General features: G+C 37.4%; 1 protein-coding gene across 1 annotated transcript; it reads left to right on the top strand.

Annotated features, from left to right (window-relative positions):
* The first annotated feature begins 21,416 nt into the window (after positions 1-21,416).
* Positions 21,417-22,430, top strand: LOC111897195 (pollen-specific leucine-rich repeat extensin-like protein 2). Its single transcript, XM_023893144.2, has 2 exons — positions 21,417-22,079; positions 22,149-22,430. Exons 1-2 carry the CDS (start codon positions 21,417-21,419, stop codon positions 22,428-22,430), a joined length of 945 nt encoding a protein of 314 aa, XP_023748912.2.
* The last annotated feature ends 619 nt before the right edge of the window (positions 22,431-23,049 follow it).

Here is a 23,049-nt window from a genome sequence, read left to right as displayed (position 1 = left end):
ATACAAAAACCAAAATCAATAACTAAAACAAGTTTAGATGATTACCTTTCAATTGTAGCAAGAATCTTCAATCTTTAAGAGATTTAGTATCACAAGTTTAATACCTCTAATCGATCAGAAACACCAAGGCAATTGGAGAATGATGGAGAGAGGGGAATGGATGCTCAAAATCTGATGGAACTCTTCTAGGGTTTCAAGTGGCCGATTTTACTATCCTAATGGGTCCTTATATAGATGCAGAATTAGGGTTTCAGTCAAATCCCTAACCCGGTTGCTTAAGCCCTAAGCAACCCATAGGAATCTTCCAGAATCAATCCCTTGGATGAAATACTTATGGGCTCCCATAAGATTTCGTCCATCCCTTGCTTAAGGGATCCACAACCCAAATTCTAATTATCTTATAATTACACATCTAGTCCCCTTAGTTCAATTAATATCTTTTTTGACCACAAAATTAATTCTTAATTAATTCTTTATCAATATTAATTAAACAATATGATTTCTCTTTTAATATATTATTCATATAATATATTAATAAACCATAATAACCTCTTTCTCCATTATTCATCCAGTAAAGTTGCTTCAGTGAAGGCAACCCAAAAGGACCATGCTACAACCAGGTCAAGTACATACCAAACATAGTTATGGGCTTAGACACCAATCCAACACAAATGATATTTGAGACATTACGACAGAGGTTATGTGAGGCCCCAATGTTCACCCTTCTAGAGGGTGTCGAGGATTTCGTGGTATTTTGTTATGCATTCATCACAGGTTTGGGGGCATTTCTTATGCAGAGGGGGCTAGTGATTGCGTATGATTCTCGGCAGCCGAAGCCGCTTGAGACACGATATCCTACTCATGATATGGAGTTGGGGGAAGTGGTATTTTCCCTCAAGATTTAGAGATATTATCTGTATGGGGTTTGATGTACACTTTACATGGATCACAAGAGTTTTCAATATCTTTTCGACCAACCAAACCTGAACATGATGCAAAGCAGGTGGCTTGACGTGGTCAAGGATTATGAATGTGAGATCCTTTACCATTTGGGTAAAGCGAATGTGGTTGTGGATGCTTTGAGCCGAAAGTCGGCTGGATCTTTAGTTGGGGATATATGTATGAGGATGTTCATTGATTATCTACTTTTGGGTTTGATCAGAAGGGAAAAAGCAGAAGGAGTTAAGAAAGAGAATTGGAAATAGGATAGGATTATGGGAAAGATCGACAAATTTGTCACCGATAGTCAGGGACTGTTGATCTGGTGTGGTTGGGTTAGAGTTCCGGTTTCTGGAGGGGTCAGACATATAGTTTTATAGGAGGCACATAATCATCGCTTTTCGATACACCTAGGAGCCACCAAGATGTATTGGGATTTGAGACTAAGTTACTTGTGTTTGTGTATGAAGAGGGAGATAGCTTGGTACATTAAGAGGTGCTTGACCTGTAGGATGGTTACGGACGAGCATCAGAGGCCGCATGGAAAGCTGCAGCCCTTGGAAGTTCATATGTGGAATTGGGAATAGATCACCATGGATTTTATCACCAAACTACCAAAGACTGCCAAGGGTTTTGATGCTATCTGGGTCATCGTGGATGGATTGATCAAGTGTGCCCACTTTTTGGCCATCCGGGAGAGCTCCTCGCCCGAGAAGTTGGCCGATGTGTATGTTCGTGAGATTTTTGTTCGTCATGGGGTTCCAATCTCCATTATATCAGATCGAGATGTTCGTTTCACTTCTCGATTATGGAAAGAGTTCCGTAGGAACATGGTATGAGGCTACATTTCAACACTGCTTATCATCTACAGACCGATGGTTAGAGTGAACAGACCATCCAGACTCTTGAGGATATGTTGTGGGATTGCGTCATAGATTTTTGTGGGAGTTGGTATTCCTACCTAACTCTTGCGGAGTTTTCCTACAACAACTATTACTCCAACATTGGTGCATTTCCCTTCGAGCTTCCTTATGGTCGGAGATATCGTACCCCATTTTTTTTAGGGGGAGGTTGGTCATAAAGTCATGAGGAGGAATGATGTAGTCCTACAAAATACAGAGCTCATCCAGCAGATCATGCAGAGATTACAGACAATTCAAAGTCAGCAGAAGAGCTATGCCGACTGGCATCGATCAGAGTTGGAGTTCTAGGTCGGTGATATGGTGCTACTGAAGGTCTCACCCTGGAAGGGTGTGATACGCTTCAGGAAGAGAGGGAATTTGGTTCCTCGGTATATTGGACCATTCCGTTTGATCGTAAGGGTAGAAAGTGTGACCTATTGGTTGGATTTGCCAAGTGGGCTTAGCCAGATCCACAACACTTTTCATGTTTTGTAGTTTCGGAAGTGTGTGTTGGATAACGAGGCAGTGGTCATTTTGGATGATATTCAACACAATGAGCAACTAAATTATATTTAGAGGTCGGTAGTGGTGGTGGAGAGAAAGATGAAGGTCTTACACAACAAGGAGATACCTTTGGTACAGGTTCTGTGGCAATGTCAGAGAGGCTCCGAGTGGACCTGGGAGTCAGAGCCAGAGATACAGGAGCATTATCCTAAGTTATTCACAACATTTGACTTTGAGTATGATGTCTAGTTAGAATGGGGGAGAATTGTAACTTCCCAAAAATGAGGTATTTCCAAAATAAACTCTTAAGTATGAAGGTTTATGATTTCTAAACCTTGTGTATAAGAAAGCTTGTTAAATGGCCTATAGTGGCATTTATGTAAAATCAGGCCAAGCCTGCATACAATGGGCGTACGTTATGTATAGGGTTTGGTCCATAGATAAACACAATTAACTCCTCATTTCTCAATCCCTCTTCAACCTCCACTTGCTATTCGTCCATCTATAACCCTAATCCACCTTGAGAGTGTTCTTGAGCTTTTGTGGTTCTTTTGGTGATTAAGAAGGAAGGAGAAGAAGAGAGGGCCACCTTGGAAGAGAGAAACACCTTAGATCCAGAATCTCATCACCATTTGGCATCATTTTAAGGTACAAAGCTCTGAACTTGATGATGATTTGTTTAAGATCTTGTTAGCCTTGAAGTTGTGAACATTTTGTTCCCATTACCTTGGAATTTTGAGTATGGGTTACTATAAGTCATTTGAGCCGTCCTTTTAGACATTTCAGAGTACTGTTGTGCATAAAAATATGATCTTGAGTGTTGTATTAACCCATGCATGTGTTAGATGGTATTATTGGGTTAAGAATATATGATTTTGGAAATTAAGCACTTTATAGCCATGCAAAGTCATAAAGTTGGAAACTTTATGGCCTAAGACATCATTGTGGGCTTGGATCTGAGTTTCGGACGAAAGGGCTTAGTGGAATAATTTCTTAATGAAGTTTTGGGACTAGGAAACGTATCTTAGGCATACACAGTCAACAACCTGCTTTTGGTCAACATTAGAGTACACTTGGAGTAATCTCTTGGTACGCAGGTTGTACTCTATTGGGAAGGAATATTGAATTTTGCTCCTTTACCGTTGTGTTGACTCTATTTGTGTTGTGTCATGGGCCTCATGTTTTGTATCCGGATTGGGCCTGTCCATCCATGATTTTCTAGTAGGGTTATAGTATAAATATGCATGCATGTGTGCATAATTAATAGTTAATCTTTACGTTCATTGTTTGTAACCCTAAACACCTCTACAATCGAAGTTCTTAGTCGAGCTCTTCTGAGGTGTTGAAGTATTAATCATTCGACACATTCAAAGCCATACTTGTGTTCTTATTTACTTTCATAGAATCTAACGATCCTTAAAGAACTTTTGTTCTAACAATTGGTATCAGAGCAGGAGACTGTGTGATCAATACACATTCCTTCTGTATTCACAATTCCAAAGGGTTTCCGCTTTTATCGTATAAATAGAAGTCGTCTTCTTTGTTTCGACGGCAACTCTTTTCAGATAAAACCCTAATCTCAAGTTTACAGGTTTGATTCTAGAGGCTCACCATGTCTCACGAAGATTCGCAAACAAATCCCATCAACATCTCAAACAACATTGGATCTGATACCAGAATACCCATACTCTACACTCAAGACTATGAAGTGTGGGCACATCACTTTGAAGACTACGTGGTTGGATCTGAAGATAATGGCTATCTCATCTGGGAAGCCATCATACTTGGACCGTTTGTTCATTCAGGAATGAACACGACAGTTAAGACCCAAAAAGAATATAACAAGCTAGTGGCGGATGAACAGAAGATGCCACAGGATGAGAAAGACAAGATATTGTGTAACGTGAAGGCCATGAGAATGATAAGATTCGCCTTGCAATCTGATACGTTCGTTTAGTTAGTTCATGCACGACGGCTAAAGAAATCTGGGATAGGTTGAAAGAACTCTATTCAACTGATAAAGACTTGGAACACTCCATTCAAACCTTGCTGCTGTCAGAATTTGGAGTTTTCGAACAGAAACCAGAGGAGAAACTCATACAAAATTTCGATCGGTTCAATCATCTCCTAAGCAATATGATCAAACACGGAATAGAAAGAAAGTTGATTGAGCAGAAGGTAACTTTCATGAACGGGTTGAGACCGGAATGGATGGCTGTGGTTTCTACTGTGAAAGCGCATGAACAGTTTAAATCTTACTCGCTAGCGAAACTTGTGGGAATACTTAAGTCCCATGAAAGTGTAGTAACCAAAGAAGCGAAAGTGGTTTCTGGTGTGGGATCGCGGGCTCTTGTCTCAAAAGGAAAAAGTGTTGCAGAAGAAGAGGAAGAGTCTGATATGTCTGAGTGTGACCTTACAAGCGAGGAATATGCTATGATGGTCACCAATCCAAAGAAGTTTGTAAGGAGAAAATTTCCCATAAAAAAGAACCGAAATTGGTAGGGAAGCTATAACTCTGAGAAGGTGAGGATGAAGCGAAAATCTCCTCTCAAAAGGATGAAGAAAAGAAGGAGAGCAAGCTTACAGGAGACTTAGGTTACAACTGCAATTACTGTCACGGTAAGAACCACTTTTCCAAAGATTGCATGCAATGAAAAATGGCTGAGAAGAGAGATGGTGAAGATGATGAGGCGTACTATATGCGCAAGTTGGAGGAGATCAAGAAAAGGAAGGCAACTAACAGTTCTATGAATGCCTTGATTGTACAGGAGAATGCTGATGAAGACGAGTTCGGTGGCGTCGAATTTTTGTCAACCGACTCTGAAGACGAAGAGGTGAGAAAGCCCACTCATGGAAAGGATTGTGTGGCAAAAGAAGTAGGTTCGGATGGAAAGTGCTTAATTGTCACAGCTAGTTCATCAACTGAAAGTGCAAGTAAGGAACCGAACCTGACTGAAAACAAATGTTTTGCAGCAAAGCCAGTTAGTGAGCAGATCAACGACTGTGATCGTTTGATTAAAAAGGTACAATCTATCCTAGAATCTCTTAAAGTTCCAATAACAGAATATGAAGAAGAATTAAATGAATTAAAAATTAAATTTTCTAATCTAAGCGGTAGTCTCATGCATACTCGGTTAACAAATTCTAACCTAACTGACCAGGGCTGGTCCAAATGTATATGGGGCCCGGGGCGAAAAGAAAAAAAGCCCCTTAAAGACAGATATAATAAAGATTCAAAAAAATATCGTTTGTTCTTCATTATAAACACGTTCAATTATCAATAACAAGCATGTCAAATTGTCTATCTTTTGAGCTAGTTTGGGTTTGAACCAAAATTAGGCCCTAAAAATCATTTTAGTAATAATTTATATATATATATATATATATACACTACATAGCCGAGAAATTTTGGGCCCCCTGAAGTCGTGGGCACTGGGCGGTCGCTCGGGTTGCCCACCATCTGGACCGGCCCTGTAACTAACTAAATCAGCAGGGTGACAACGAAGAGTGAGGAGAGAAAAATGTGGATAGAGCTGAAGTAGCAAGAGTTAGTTAGGGCTACGGATGAAAGTATTTATTTGCAAAGAGACAATCTAAAGTTTTTAAAACAAAGTAATGTTTTTTGTTTAATTGCTAAGCATTTATACACTAATATAGCTCAATTGCATTTAAGTTGTGAGATAGGAAAGAAAATTCATAAGATGATTTTGCCTTTTCTTGAATTTAAGGAAGATGAGGTCATAGCAGAATGTGAATCAGAAGTGTCATCAGAAGAGACATCCATGTCCTACAACATTAGACTGGACAAAATAGAAACCTTCATTGATTCCAAGGAACACAAATGTATGCTAAAAGATATTTTAGATGAAAACGATAGGTTGAAAATTAAGCCAGACACTATTCAATCATTTGACCAATCCAATGCCAAATTAACTTTTGATAATAAAATGGACTTAGAAAATACGTCTGAATTTGATGAGGAAAGTGAGATGAGTGAGATCTCAGTAGACGACGTGGTTGATTGCTCTGAGTTTATGAAGAGCGAAACTAAGAATGAGAAACCCCTAATTTCAGAAAATTCGGCTGAATTCGCTCGCCTGTGAAAAGATAAGAAACATAAACTCAAAGAAAAGGCTATGGTTTAATAAAAGGTTCAAACTGTGCCAAATCAGGTTTATGCAGTTACAGGGGTCACTCCAAAACAAACGTCAGAATTAAGAATCATGGTTGACAAAGATAATGCTGAAGGATGCAACGACTACTTCTGGTCAGTTCCTACTGATAATGTAGATGAGACTGTAGGCTTTTCTGAGCAGACTTCGTGGAGGGTTAAAGGAAGATACGTTGCTGAACCCAAAGACAAACCCTCAAGTTTTGACAAACCAAGCACAAGTGGAAACAAAGAAATCCCTAAAGAACCAAAGGAAGAACCGAAAGTTCCAGTCAAAACAACCGAAACTCAAAAGGAGAAGCCAAAGGCCAACTTCAACATCCACAAATCAAAAAAGGAGCTAGCTGAACAGAAATGCTTAAGAAATCAAAGATATGCAAAGAATCTAAATGAGCGGAAAAGTTACTGGCAATCTCAAAATCCCAACTATGTCCCTCCTAATAGAGCGTCATCGGATAAAGGAAAGGAAAAACTAAAGGAAAATTTCAGTCCAAGTTCCTACTATTCACAGTCTCAGAACCGAAAGTCTAGTTTCGGTCCGAATGTCACTCAGAACCGAAAGTCAACTTTCGGTCCAAAACCCAGTTTCAGTCCAAAACCCCGTTTCAGTCCCTCCAAGTCCCAATGCAAAGAAAATTCTATGGAGAACATCAAAGGAAAGGGAAAGATAACATCAGATTCTAAGTTCCATAATAAGAAATCATCAGCTAATCCTAGGAGTTAAAAGAAAAATCAAATACCATCTAACAAACCAACCAATGCACTAAAATTTAAACAAGATAAAACTAAAATCAAAGTGTATACAATTAAAAGAAAAGATCAAACCACTTTAGTGAAAAGAACATATTTGGTTGATATTTCTACTGCAATTCTGTTTTCTGTGAAAGACTCACCAGGACCCAAGCGACTTTGGGTTCCTAAATCTGCTTGAATTTGCAGGTAATCAGTGACGAGCAGTTCGATGATGAATGGTATATAGATAGTGGCTGCTCACGTCACATGACGGGAAGGAAGGAAGAGCCGAGGGAATTTCGGTCCCTGAAAGATGGTGGGTGTGTAAAATATGGAAATAACACCTATGGAATAATCAAGGGATACGGTATGATAACAAATGGAGATTTCTTGTTTCGAAAAGTGGCATATATGGAAGGATTGCAGCATAACCTCATTAGTGTGTCACAATTAGTTGTGGACACAGGCCTGATAGTATCATTTGATGATGAGGGCTCTGAGATAATTGAGAAACAATCCAAGAAGGTTCTGTTGAAATCTGAACGTAAGGGAGAGATGTACCCTTTAAATCTCAACCCAATACGAGGAAAACCAGCAATATGTTTGCTGTCAAAGGCAAATACAGATGAAAGCTGGTTGTGGCATCGATGATTATCGCACCTGAACTTCAAAAACATTAATAAGTTGGTGCTTGGTGATCACGAGGACTTCCTCTTCTCAAGTTCGACAAGGAACATCTGTGTGCAGCATGTGAAATGGGCAAACAAAGTAGAAAGAGCCACCCTACACGAATCAATACAAAGATTATTGAAGCTCTTGAACTCTTGCACATCGACTTATGTGGACCTTCTGCTATAGAAAGCTTCGGTGGTAGTAAGTACATTCTTGTTATTGTAGATGACTTTTTACGCTTCACCTGGGTTTTCTTTCTAAAACAGAAATCAGATGCAACTCCCAATTTGAAGACATTCATCAAGCAAGTGGAAGTGCAGTTGAGGAAGACGGTAAGGAATATCAGAAGTGACAATGGTATGGAATTCAAGAATAACGATTTTGAGAGCTTTCTGGCTGACAAGGGGATAACTCACAATTTTTTGGCCCCTTATACACTACAACAGAATGGGATTGTTGAAAGACGAAACCGTTCTTTATGTGAGGCAGCCAGATGTTGGATTAATGTCTAAGTCCATAACTATAATTGGTATGTACTTGACCCAACTTGTCATGGTCCATTTGGGTTGCACTTCACCGAAACAACTTATATGGATAATCCTTTGAGAATAGCATGCCTATAATTTATATTAATATATTATAAGTTCTAATATATTAATATATAATCATATTATTTAATTAGTATTGATCAAAAATTAATTTATAATTAATTAAGTGATCAAAAGGAACTAATTAAATATGGACTCTTAGATATATATGTGTAGTGGGCCAAGTTCATTTTGGTTGGGCTAAGTCTTCATGGATAGTCCATGGAGCTTTAACCCATGGATCCTAGGAAATGAAAGGTCATGGGTATTAGGGTTTAACCCTAATCCTCCACACTATATAAAGGGTCTTATGGTTCATGAAATTGGGCTAGTGGATACACTAAAGAGGGAAATAACCGATTTCATAAGTGTGAGCCAAGTATCCATATTCTCTAAAGGTTTTCCAAGGTGTTTTGGTGATTTGTGATTCCACTTGAGGCTTCCACACTATTGGGGCTCAGCTCTTAAAGTTCAAGACTTCAAGCTTCATTAAAAGGTATGTATTCTAACTTGTTATATTACCCAAGTATCAAGGATTGTATGCTAGATAGGGTAATACCTTGGAATATTCATATTTGCATGTATAATAGAGAAAACATAGATCCAAGGTATTTAGGGTTGCATGTACACTTAGGAGTGTTAGAATGCTAAAAACCCAACAATGGTATCAGAGCCATGGGTTGTTTTCTGTTATATTGATGCAAATGTTTTATTTTCAAAGTTGAAAAAAGGGAAAAAACATGACGTTTGTCAAATTTTAAGATAATTACTTGTTTTTGTGAAAAACTAATTATTTGTAAATTTTGAATAATTTGCTATAGTCAAATTTAGTAAAAGATAAAATGATATGATCATTTTATTAGTTTTAAAAGTTTGATCTAAGGAGTTATTTTTTTTGAAACCTCCATAAGTTATGGATATGAAAAGGTTTTTAAAAAAATTGATTCAAAGTTTTATTGAGTTACAAAATTTGGTGTTAATATTTTAGAGAATTTTATAACTTATTCTTAAGTTATGGAACATGAAAAGTTTCATCATAAAACAAACATTTAACACCATAAGTTATGGATTACCAAAAGTTTTATGTTTCCTTGATTTATGAGTTAGTTTAGATTAATGAGAAAAACAAAAATTTATGTTTTAGTTGTTTTCAATCCTAATTAATCTAGAGGTAGTTCATAAAATGTGTTTTTGTAACTTGTCCTCAAGTTACATAAAAGGTCACATTTATGAATCTTAAAACTCATAAAAGTTCCATAGGTTACATAAAAATAATGAAGAGTCTTTTTCATTAAATAGTATTATGACTCGATAACTTGTCCTCAAGTTATGGATGTTTAAGAGTCACTTCTTTAAAAGTATTATTAAAGAATAAGAGGTTACAAAAAAATGAAGAGTCTTCATTTTAATGAACCATTAAACTCATAAGTTATGAAATGAAAAGTTTTGAATAGTTTCAAAAACTTGCCCTCAAGTTTTGGAATTTGTAAAGTTTTCACTTATGAATACTTTAATTCCAAGTTAAGCCCTTAGAATTTTAAAAGTTAAAATTCAACCCTTATACTTTATAATATTATAAGTTAATAATATTTATATATATGTAGAAGAGTAAAGTCGTCTTACCATTAGTAGGCCTCATTCACGAAGCCGGTCTATAAGGGGGTATACGGATACTGCCTATAAAATGACAGTTTAATGGGTGTCTACTCTCACCCACCGCTTCCTTGACCGGTGGAGGGTCGTTAGACGAACGGGTAGGACAAGGGCTATAATTCTCCCTTCATTAAAAGTATTAATGATATATACTACGTAACTAAACTCTTATTAATTCCCTATCTTAGTTACTTAGGAAAATGTGAATTTGGTGCAAACCCATGAAATTACACTTTGCACTTTGCTTAAGTCAGTTAGTGGAGCGTGTTTGGTTAACCGGCACACTAACTTGATTTAACAAGGTAGGCAAAGGGTAACTTAATGTTTATCATAGTATCAGTGGAGCGTGTGTGGTTAACCGGCACATCGATTGAGGGGTAAATATTAAGGGTACCGAGTATATTTGCATGGTTATTCAGACCTTGTTTTGTGATCCTCGACATCCCAGTCACAAAACCTGAAGGGCACACTCGAGATTGAAACATGGCTTTGAAAAGTTCAATGAATCTCAAAAGAATCTAGGAGTTTCAAAACCAATTAAAACCTAATAATACATTTCGTTTATCCTGGTGGAAATTGGTGAATCGTTATTCATCTACCTTCAAATATTTTATAGCTTGGATTACGACATCCCTCTTCCAAGTTATAAAATAGTTTGTTGGGCCCTAGCCTTAATATTTCATATTGGGTTTTATATTAAGGACTTTCGATCAACTTTCTTGAATATCTCCTAAAAAGATGTCTGGTTCAGACATCTATGATCCTCCCAAATCTCTTGGATCTTCACTTCCTCCACCTCCTCCAATTATTTTCCCTAACCCACAAGTTCAAGGCCACTCAAGCCCTATTGGCAAGCAAGGTCTATGTGTGATCGCATCTTGGAGATGAAGTCACATATTGACAAGCCGGGAGAGTTGGGGGTCAAACTCTTGAGAAAGTTAGTGGTTCAATCACTTTCTAAGTAACATAGTGAATTCCTTTGGGACTACTATGAAACAGACTATGACATGACCCTTAATGATCTTATCTATTTGCTTGGTGATCCTGAATCAATAATAATTTGGAACACTAGGAGAGCAAATTTGATTAGTAGATCAACTTCCCAAACTACCGTGGACATTGACAATGGTAACATTGGATATCTGGAAAAGCCTTCTCTTCCCAAGGAAAGGGATTGACCATAGTCAACTAGGTTGACCAAATGGTAAAGAGAAAGGCTAAGTCTATGATAGACCCATGTACCATTCCCAAAGAGACCCGATGTTTCTCTTGCCAAAGGAAGGGGCATTGATTGCGAAGCAGCCTATTTACCTGAAAGCTCATAAGGTTGATCAAGTCAAGAAGATTCACTCTACTTCAGGTAAAGTCTACTATCTAACTCTGTTAAGTTTCTATTATGAGATTCTTCTTACATGATCCGACTGGGTCACATGTTGATGTTTTAAGAGTTAAAGAAAAGTGAAGAAACTTATGGGAAGTATATGCTGATTTTGATCGCGAAGATGGATCTCGATCGCATGGTTCTGTGATCAGAATTTTGAGCTGTTGCTTAGGAGTTATGATATATTGCTTAGGAATAGATAACAACAAAGTTTTTCATGTGCTTTTGCACTATAAGGATAGTTTTTTCGCAAACTTTTTAAAATAAAAGGATTTTTTTTTTATTTTATTTATTTTAAAATATCCTTACAATGGAATTTGTGAAAAGGAAAAAAATTGTTGCTTATATGATTCCATTTATAGCAAGAGTGGAAATATGAATTTGATTCTTTCATTTGTGGTAGTGTCTAAATTTTCCAAATAAGGAAAGATTCTCATCACGCAAGTTTCAATTGGATAGAAACTTGGAATCAAGCAAGTTGTATAGTATGATGAATGAGAACATTCAAGCATTTGAAAATTAAGACTAATTACTTGTTCACATGGATGTGTGAGTCAAGTAAAGGACTAAGGGATCGAGTACACATTCTTGTGCACTGGTCAAGCCCGCCACAAATGTAACTTGAGTGACACATCTTAAAGAAGGTTTATTAATACTAGTGAAATGTAAGAGTAAAAGGTTTTCTACTCTTGTACATTTGAATTTGGTAAGTTGTGATGTTTTGGATAAAACAGAGACTAACTTAGGCCAATTGTGTTAACTGTTTGTCTTGATTAGAATCCAGACTATCTCTTGAATATTTGGCAAGAAAGTCTTATAGGTCAAGGAGACAGTGGGAGTGTAAAAGATCATGAAAGGGTTTCAAGAAGTAATCAAGAATAAAACCTGTATTTCATCACTAGCACACAACTAGAGGTTTATAACCTATCGTGTTGACATTTTTGTGCCCATTCCAGTTAAGTTGGCTATATATATTTGAGTTGTACATGTTCTCAATTGTTTGCATAACTACTTGGAAGCAATGGCGGGCTCTTGTGCTGCCAGGTTGCAAGAGGTTAAGATTGCACAAGTTCAATCCATATGAGTTAGGATTTGTCACTAACCTAGTCTTGTGATTATGGTTTGACAAATTCACATGGACAAGAGCACATACACCATAAAATCTGAGTGTCATAAGGTTTCTCTCCGATTCATGAAATTGACGGTGAGGAAATTCTTTCACTAAGTAGATTTTAAGTAGATAGAAATTGTGATATTTGCAGTTCTCAAAGTCGTTAGTGGAGCGTGCGTGGTTAACCGACACACTAACATGGACTTATGAGAAACGGAAAAGGTCTAAACAATTGAGAGTATGATTATGACATCCCTTTTCATATATCTGAAATTGTTTAGACACACATGTGAGCTATCTAAGATAAGGTGTATAATTTTGATAAAGCCTTATCAAAGCAATCTAATATCAGAAATCTGAACTTTAGTAAGAATGTCAATAAAGTATTGACTTCTAGAGGTCCAGCTGTTTTCTGGATACATGTCAAAGCTAGTGGGAGCATAAGTGTTATGCTAATAATCATCATGTTAGTGGGAGCATGATAATTATGATAAGTATTGTAAGTTGGCAATGTTAATTATAGAAAACAAAAGTTTCAATTCATGAGGTTGCAGGGGTTGAAAAAGTTGTTTTGCTATAATTAAGGGAGAGATATTATACTTCATTTCAATTCTAACAAGTTTAGATTGAGTTTATAATCATTCTAAAGAGCTTATATTGAGATCTTAATCACCTTTAGTCAAGAATACATATATGAGTTTCATGTTGGATTGGTTCAACTTAACAAAATTCTATATATTGTGTTCTCAAAATTCGATTATGATTACGACATCCCTTTTCATAGTCAAATTTTGAGAATATGGCAAACAAAAAATTATTATGGCAAAAGACTGGTCTAGAACCATGTCTTTATGTGAAACATCATGAATCGTGTCCCATTTACTTTGGGTACAAGATCGATTACATGTGCTATAATATTTAGCCTTTCTGAATTTTCCAAATGCCTTGGGGCATTAAGGGGAACGATGTCTAGAATTGGATATTACTAAAGTGATTAAGTAATTGTCGAGGACAATCTAAGGTTTAGCAAAGATTGGTTGCTCAAGGACAGTTGGAAGTATACTGTTAATATTGGAAGGACCATATTGACATAGTATAAAAAGAGGCATCTCTTGTTTAGAAGTGGTAGTCAAATGGGAATATAGAGTTGTCTTCATAGGTGGAAGCAATTTGTGTAAGGTTAAAGAAACTTAATGCAAGAAACATGTTCAAAGCAATGCGCTTTGAATTTGAGACATCGTTTCCATGGAATTGCTCTCAATTGGAATACTCTGTAATGATTGTTTCCAAGTATTTGTGCCTTTGTGCATAATCATTACAAGAGGAACAATGCATATAAGTTTAAAATCCAAACAGATTTCGATAAATGATAGGAATTTGGAATTCTTACATTTATGACAAGGATTTGGGAGTGTGAAAAGATAATCATTGAAATTATGTTCAATTGATCTAGTTCACAAAGAAAAGGATCATAGACAAACATAAAGTGCATACTTGGTGTATGGAAAAGCTATTGTTTAGAAAAACATAGTGTACATGCTTGGAGCATGGGACAACTAGTGTTTTTAATTCAGGTATAAAGTTGATAAAATCGAAACAATGAATAATGAGTAATAAGTATGGTGATAAATAAAAGTGGTCTATTTATATTCATAGGGTTTGATACCATATTTGATTCATTTATTCTTGTGTTTCACTTTGCATGTTTTCACTTCCATAATAACTAGGTTATTCTTCCGGAATGACTAAGTTATTCAAACCATCCACAGTCGCTCATATGTTGGAAGTAGATATGAATCAAGACTGTCATGGGTTGGGCTTGTAGAGGTCTAAGATGTTGGACAAGGTGGTGCTACAACACTCATGAGTGCTCATAAGTTCTGAGTATTGGATTCAACCCGCGCTTATTGGAATCACTTCATGGATTTTATCACGAGTGATCATGAGACAATAATATATTATATTATTCAAACCTAGAGATATGAGTTGTTACTATGAGTTGGTTATACATTGATTGCACGAAAATGCATTGGTAACTCGATGTTATAAAACGTGCCTTTGTGTATGATTCAACAAGTAGTAGAACAAGCCATATGTGTCGAAGTTTATCCATTCCTTTTACCTTCAGGATAAAAGTGATATTTGTGGGCTCCTCGATGATTTAATGATGACACATGTGAGTGCTTGGCCGAGCCATGACTGATTTGATCTGTTCAATCAGTCAGTCGTCATAAATCGGAAATCGGAAAACAACAAATGGACAGAGAGAATTATTGATAATCCATGTCTCAGTCCATATGATATTTAGAATGGAGGAATATATGATTCCTTATCTAACGGACAAGTCATTGACAAAGTTCAGAGTTCATTGACAAGGTCAGAGTTCGACAACGGCTTTATGAGCTACCATTGCATGTTAGGTTTTGAAGTGATACTCAATAATAGTTTTAGACTTATCCAAGTGGGAGATTGTTGGATTAATGTCTAAGTCCATAACTATAATTGGTATGTACTTGACCAAACTTGGCATGGTCCATTTGGGTTGCACTTCACCGAAACAATTTATATGGATAATCCTTTGAGGATAACATGCTTATGATTTATATTAATATATTATAAGTTCTAATACATTAATATATAATCATATTATTTAATTAGTATTGATCAAGAATTAATTTATAATTAATTAAGTGATCAAAAGGAACTAATTAAATATGGACTCTTAGATATATATATATATATATATATATATATATATATATATATATATATATATATATATATGTATGTAGTGGACCAAGTTCATTTTTGTTGGGCTAAGTCTTCATGGATAGTCCATGGAGCTTTAACCCATGGATCCTAGGAAATGAAAGGTCATGGGTATTAGGGTTTAACCATAATCCTCCACACTATATAAAGGGTCTTATGGTTCATGAAATTGGGCTAGTGACTACTGTGGATACACTAAAGAGGGCAATAACTGATTTCATAAGTGTAAGCCAAGTATCCATATTCTCTAAAGGTTTTCCAAGGTATTTTGGTGATTTGTGATTCCACATGAGGCTTCCACACTATTGGGGCTAAGCTCTTAAAGTTAAAGACTTCAAGCTTCATTAAAAGGTATGTATTCTAACTTGTTATATTACCTAAGTATCAAGGATTGTATGCTAGATAGGGTAATACATTGGAATATTCATATTTGCATGTATAATAGAGAAAACATAGATCCAAGGTATTTAGGGTTGCATGTACACTTAGGAGTGTTAGAATGCTCAAAACCCAACACCAGAACCATGCTCAGTTTTGCTTCACTTCCGTTATATTTTTGGGCTGATGCTGTTGCAACCACATGCTACACTCAGAATCGGTCCTTGCTAAACAAGATATTCTCAATTACTCCATATGAGATCTTAAACAACCGAAAGCCAAATGTCAAATTTTTCCACATATTCGGTTCAAGGTGCTTTATTTTAAATTCTAAAGAGAACCAAAATACGTTTGACATCAAAGCCGATGAGGGAAATTTTCTGGGTTATTCACTAACATCAAAAACATACAGAGTATTGAATAAACGCTCAAAACGAATTGAAGAAACCTACTATGTCACCTTCGACGATAATTACATGAAGAAAGTTCAGAGAAGTGAAAATGACTTGGGAAATTTTTTTCCAGAATCTGGACAAGTCTCGGTTCCAATAGCTAACCTGTTTGAAGAGTACATGCGACTGTTTGATGAACCAGAGAAAGCGGCACACTCAGAAGCGAAAGCATCGGATAACAAAATTGATAATCTCAAGGAGATTATAGATGAAGCTGCCAAAGATATGGAAAGTGAACCTCCTACAGATAAGGGTGATCCACCATCAACAGACTCAAAGTTTCAGGGGGAAAGTTCAACTGCATCAAAAAACAAACAAAGTAGCTTTCGAGGGGGAGGATCCAATTCAGTCCCCACCTCATAAAGGTTCAGGTGAAAGGGAAAGTTCTGCTCCAAAACCACCCAATAATAGTCCTATCGAGGGGGAGATTCCAACTCCCACAGAGGATGCAAACTTTGATGCTGCCACAGATTACACTTCGCCAGTCGAGGGGGAGAAAGGAAATACAACTGACGAAGGTAATGATGATCTATCAAAATTTGAAGTTGAAGTGAATGCTGAGTTAGATCTAGCATATGATACAAATTATCCTCCGTTAGTAAAATGGACCAAGGACGATCCCAAAGCACAAATTATTGGTGAAACTTCAGAAAAAGTTCTTACTCGTTCTCAATTGAAAGCGAAACAAACTGCATTATTCTCTAAAGTTGAATTTTGTATGTTTAATTCGTTTGTTTCCAAGATTGAACCGAAAACTGTAAATGCTGCACTTGATCATTTTGATTGGGTTCAAGCAATGCAAGATGAACTTCATGAATTCGAACGCAACCGAGTTTGGAGGCTGATCCCTACACCAAAGGATGCGTCTGGGGTTGGCTTGAAGTGGGTCTTCAGAAATAAATTGGACAAGGAAGGGAATGTCATTCACAATAAGGCTCGGTTGGTGGTCAAAGGTTATTGCCAAGAGGAAGGAATAGACTATGAGCAAACCTTCGCTCCTGTAGCTAGGTTGGAATCAGTTAGAATCTTCTTGGCGTATGCTGCTCATAAAAACTTCGAAGTTTTCCAAATGGATGTCAAATGTGCCTTTTTGAATGTAGAATTAGAAGAAACTGTTTAAGTTGAGCAACCACCCGGGTTTTTGAACGAGAAATTCCCTGATCACTGCTATGTGCTGGATAAGGCAGTCTATGGATTAAAGCAAGCACCGAGAGCCTGGTACGAAACATTAACTCGCTTCTTAAAAATGTCAAAATTTAAACAAGGTTCGGTTGACCCAACCTTCTTCCGAAAGAAAGAAGGCGAACATCTTATGATAGTTCAAATTTATGTTGATGATATCATTTTCGACTCTACGAATCGTAGCCTAACAGCTGAATTCAGGAAGTTGATGAAGACTAAATTTGAAATGAGCACAATGGGTTGGTACAATTAATTTTTTCCTTGGTTTAAATATTAGACAGGGAACAAAAGGTATATTTATCAACCAGGAGGCCTATACAAAGAACTTACTGACGAAATTCGGTATGACGGGTGACTCAAAAGTGAAGGTTCCTATGGCATTTGAGACCAAGTTAACACCATCTCCGGAAAAACCTGTTGTCGACATAACACTATATCGTCAAATGATAGGGTCCCTTATGTATCTAGCAGCTAGAAGACCGGATATTATGTTTTTTGTTTGTTATTGTGCTAGGTTTCTAGCTAGTCCAAGAGAACCTCACATGGTGGCAGTGAAGAATATATTCTGTTACCTGAAGCGAACATCATCTTTCGGTCTCTGGTATCCTGCAAGATCTGGATTCTTCATTCAATCTTTTTCTGATGCTAATCTTGGAGGATGTGGTCTAGATAGAAAGAGCACTACATGTGGATGCCAATTTCTTGATGAAAAACTTGTTAGCTGGTAGTCCAAGAAGCAGACCTGTGTGTCTCTGTCAACAGCCAAAGTTGAGTATATAGCTGCAGCGTCTTGCACTTCTCAAGTAATATGGATTGAAAGTCAACTGAGAGATTACGGGCTAAGTATGAAGAAGATTCCTCTCTATTGTGATTCAGAAAGTGCAATAAGGATTTGTCATAATCTAGTGCAACATTCAAAAACTAAGCACATTGCACTCATATATCATTTCATCAAGGATCATGTAGAAGATGGGAACGTGGAAGTATACTTTGTTCGATCCTCTGATCAACTTGCAGACATATTCATGAAGGCCTTACCTAAAATAAGTTCCAATAAAATATTACAAGGTCAGGGAATGATGGAAGCAGAGTCGGTACCGGATTCTCAAATCTTGCACTAAAAATTTAAACATGCGAAATGGAGCGAACGCTCGGTCTATTTCGGCTCCAAAATTTTTGGGAACCGAAATGAACCGATCGCTCGGTCTATTTCGGCTCTGGAATTTTAAGGAACCAAAATGAACCGACCGCTCGGTCTATTTCGGCTCTGGAATTTTAAGGAACCGAAATGAACCGAACGCTCAGTCTATTTCGCTTCCCTCCTTAAAGATAAGGTTTCGGTTGTATATTCTGTATTTTCTATAATCTCTATTCTTTTAACTACTTTCTGTTTTTATTATTTTTTTTTCAGAAAACTTTAAAAATTCCAAAAATATTTTCTCTTTCTGTTTTTATTATTTTTTTCAGAAAATTTTAAAAATTCCAAAAATATTTTCTCTTTCTGTTTTTTTTTTTTTCAGAAAACTTTAAAAATTCCAAAAATATTTTCTCTTTCTGTTTTTATTATTTTTCAGAAAACTTCAAAAATTCCAAAAACATTTTCTTTCGTTTGTGTGCTAATTTGTTTTTGTGGTGTGTTTGTTTGCTCTTTCTTTTAATTAGGTAACCAAGGTGCCAGTATAACAGGATTTAGAGCTAAGGCAGGTACAATCTTTTACGTAAGCACTAGTTAAGGGTCCCTAGAAGCATGCTGTTGTTTGTTGACCAACGCCTCTACGACTTAGAGCAAGGCCTTAATGATTCGATCTATACCTATTGTATCTTCCCAATCAGGCTATTAACATCAACTCAGTGTAGAGCTACCTTACTCTTCTCATATGAGTTAAGAGTTTATCTGCTTTGTCATATCTTTATAGCAGAAGGTACTTTCAGTTCTTTAGCCATCCTCCTTACATTCTCCATCAACTTCCGGTTCACCACTGTAACCCTTGAGACTCTCGGTCCTTACTACTGAGGTTTATGGTTACATCAATTCTATGTTTGTGATCTTAGATACGTACACCACGTGCTGAGTGAAACCTAAAATCCAACACCTATAATGAATTGACGGTGAATCATTACATTCAAGTTCTTACTGGTTACCCATTGAAATCGTATTTTTATTTTTGCGTGATCTTTTATGAATTTGTCTAACACCAAGGCTTTTCTTCCCATAAAGATCCAATTTTTTTTTTTTGAGATTTCTATAACTTCTTTAGTCATTATACAATATATCCTACCTACTTGTTCAACAGACCACATCGGTCTGACAAGTACTTCTTCCAATGTTCGGTCTTACATTAAGAATCGACGTTCGGTTGAAGTTAAGCCACCTTAAGCCTATGAATTAAAAGAAGCCTTTCATTGTTTCTCAACAAACACTTGATCGTATTTTTCGGGAAACCACACATGCACTTCAAGTCTATCTTGACTTTGAAGGAAGCGATTCTTGCCCATGATCACCTGCTTTCTGTCTTATAATGAGAAATCACTCACATCCCATACACGTTTGCTTTATTTCTTTATCGTTTGTCACTCTATTGCACGAAAATTTTATTTTCCAACACTCTAGTTGCTGTTGGTTCAAGTTTTGTTTAAACAGGGGCAATCATATTTCTTGAAGTGACACTGAATTTCAAACGACGTTTGAGGATAAGAATTTGGGCGCGTGAATTTGAACGGTCTCTATACCCCCGTGTGCTGACGTTTGCCTGGGAGTACCCAACCTGTCACATCGCTCTTTTTCAGGCGATGTTTTAGTGATCTTGTCATTATCGTCATATTCATTCTCTCTCCTGGAAACGCTATATAAGGAGATTTTCCTTTATTTGTCTTTTACCAGCAACAAATTCTCTCAATATTACAAAGCAAGTTCCAACTGTTCATCGTTCTTCTTCGTTCAACAATGGCGACTTCATCATCCGTTCACGATCATAATGTTTCATCTACATTGCTTTTAATCAAGCCAAATCAAAATATGATCATCGAACTTAACCCGTTTTTGTATGATTCATATATGCTTCATGTTGTTGAGTGTTTGAAGTATTCTCCACTGGTTGTAGCCCTAACTCAAGTTGAAGCTGTTCCGATGTCACTATTATCGCAGGTCTACTCTACGGCCTCATATGACAAGAACAAAGAACATATTTTCTTTCAAATACATAATAAGAAGGCTTTTATTTCAAAGGGGGAGGTTTTGTTCGTTGATGAATCTTGCTTTTGATTCCTCCGTAATCTCACCAGACTTTATCACGACTACACAGTTGTTCTCAATGCTTCACGAGATGAGATATACGGATGTGCTCACCACAGTCACAAAAGTTAAGAAGTCTTGTTTACCTTCTCAATGGAATGGTTTGCTAACTCTTCTCATCAAGAGTTTGGCAGAAAGGAGTGGTGGATCGAATGGCACTAGCAAGGGTTTTCTAACCCTTTTATACGGTCTCTACAATGGCATCAACCTTGATTATGGGACGATTATTTGGTCTCAAGTGGTGTAGAGTCTCAATACATCTACGAGGCATTCAGAGATATCATGTGGGCGCTTCTGGATGCTTATTACAAGAAGGGCTATTAACACTTTGGAGATTCCTGTGATGAAGGATGCCCTAGTCGCGTCCATTGCTACGTTTCACACAAAGAAGATCATCATCTTTGATTCAACAAATTTCCATCACAATGGCTCCATTCCTAAATCCATGTATCGATGTGTCTCAGCTGAAAGTCATGTGATGGCGGAATACAGGAAACTTACCCCTAAGTGACCGAGATTCCTTACTCCAGAACAACAGGCTGCCTTGCAATCTATAGACAAGCCTAGCAACCGAGGGAAACGCACTACCACAAATAAGGAGTCAACATAGGAGGATAAGACTATAGCTTCTAAGTCACGGAAGCGAAAGTCTGATAAAAGAGATTCTTCCAAGCCCAAGAAGCTTAAGAAAATGGCACGGAGATCCAAGAGTCCCACTCCTCCTAGCTCAGAAAATGACAAGGCAGATGAAGAAGTGAAGAGTCATCATAAATCACCAAGAGGCAATACACGTCCCAGATCCCCAACTCCAACCGAACCCATTCATGACAAAATTCCTACCCTACCTCCATCACCAAAACAAACTATTTCAGTTTCGGTTCCTATCGATCCTCCACCCACTACCTCACAACCAACAACTTCTTTACCACCACCTCCACCAGTTACTTCTACTCCTATTTCTACAACTCATTTACCACCTCCTATAATTTCTCAAACCACTACCACTACGATTCCTGAACTGACAGTGGAAGTCAACGTATCTGATACGGGGGCCACAACTGTAACTAAAACTCCAATCATCCATAAACCACTTTCACCCACCCACTCAACCGATTCTGGTGCCACTCTCGGTGGTGAGAACGACGAGTATGACTCTACATACTTTAGTCCATATCGGCTACCAACTGATGATGATGCCGATGCTCCTATCACTACCCAACACTTGCAGAACATTAATGAGAAACTCGATCGATTGCTTGAAGACAGCAAAGCCTATAGTGGTGAGGTCCTCAAAGCTTTTCTGGAAACTGCTTTGGAACAATATACAGAGTCTATTGAAAAATCCACTAAAGCTGTTGATTCTTCTACTTCCTCCTGCAAAAAGGCCTCAACTGATGTTACTTAGATTGTTCAAACAACTCAGATTTTTCTTGAGTCTCTGAAAGGGCATGCCGACACAAATGCAGCCAAGGTACAAGCCTATGTGGATTCACTTTCTAAGTCCCTTCAAGAAGAAAGCACCAGGTTTGAAGCTGTTCGTTCTTCCATCCAAAAAGAGAACACTTCACTTCTGAGTTCTGTGTCTTCAAGGCTGGAATATCTTCATGCTGATCTCGCTAAAGAAAGTGCTTTAAAGGAACAACTTGCCTGTCAATCAACTCAATGTGAAGTTCTGAAGGTTCAGCTCGCTCATGCTGAAAAATAAATTTCTTTATTAAAGGCTGAAAGGCCTATTTTCCGTAGCTGTGCAGGGGATGTTAAGGATATGCTCACCAACATTCTTGGTGCTCATGATCCTATTCTAACTTTGACCATTCAGAATCATCTCACCACAAAAATGACTCCTGCCATTGCCATGGTACATGAAATGAAGGGTTTTTCGGAGGGATTCCGACCTCCAAAACAAGGGGAGAAAGTGCTCAACCGAAAGTGACTGCGAAAACAGAAACAAAAACTGTACAACCAAAAGTCAAAGTCACTACCAAACTGAAGGATAATGTAGCGTCAGGTTCTGGTAAACAAGAAAAGTAGAATGAGACCACTGATGATAGTGATAGTGATGTTGGTGTGACAACCGTCAACTTTCGGTCAAGTCAAAGTCAACTAAAAGTCAACAAGTCAAACCGGTCAACTCAAATTGCCGTGAGTACTAGAGTTTACGTTACGTAACTTCTAAACAACTCTCTATTTTAATGAGAGATCATAAATCGAAAAGTGTGTTCACCTAAATCTCCTTAACCTGAAACGGTGGTACGTAGAAAGCCAAACCGATACGACAATGTTACATACTCATCGGGAGTATGCAAGATCCCTAATCAAGGCTT

This window comes from Lactuca sativa, chromosome 5 (genome assembly GCF_002870075.4).
Source record: "Lactuca sativa cultivar Salinas chromosome 5, Lsat_Salinas_v11, whole genome shotgun sequence".
Lineage (NCBI taxonomy): Eukaryota > Viridiplantae > Streptophyta > Magnoliopsida > Asterales > Asteraceae > Lactuca > Lactuca sativa.
The sequence above is the reverse complement of the archived record's forward strand: the minus strand, read 5'-3'. Positions and strand labels throughout refer to the sequence as shown.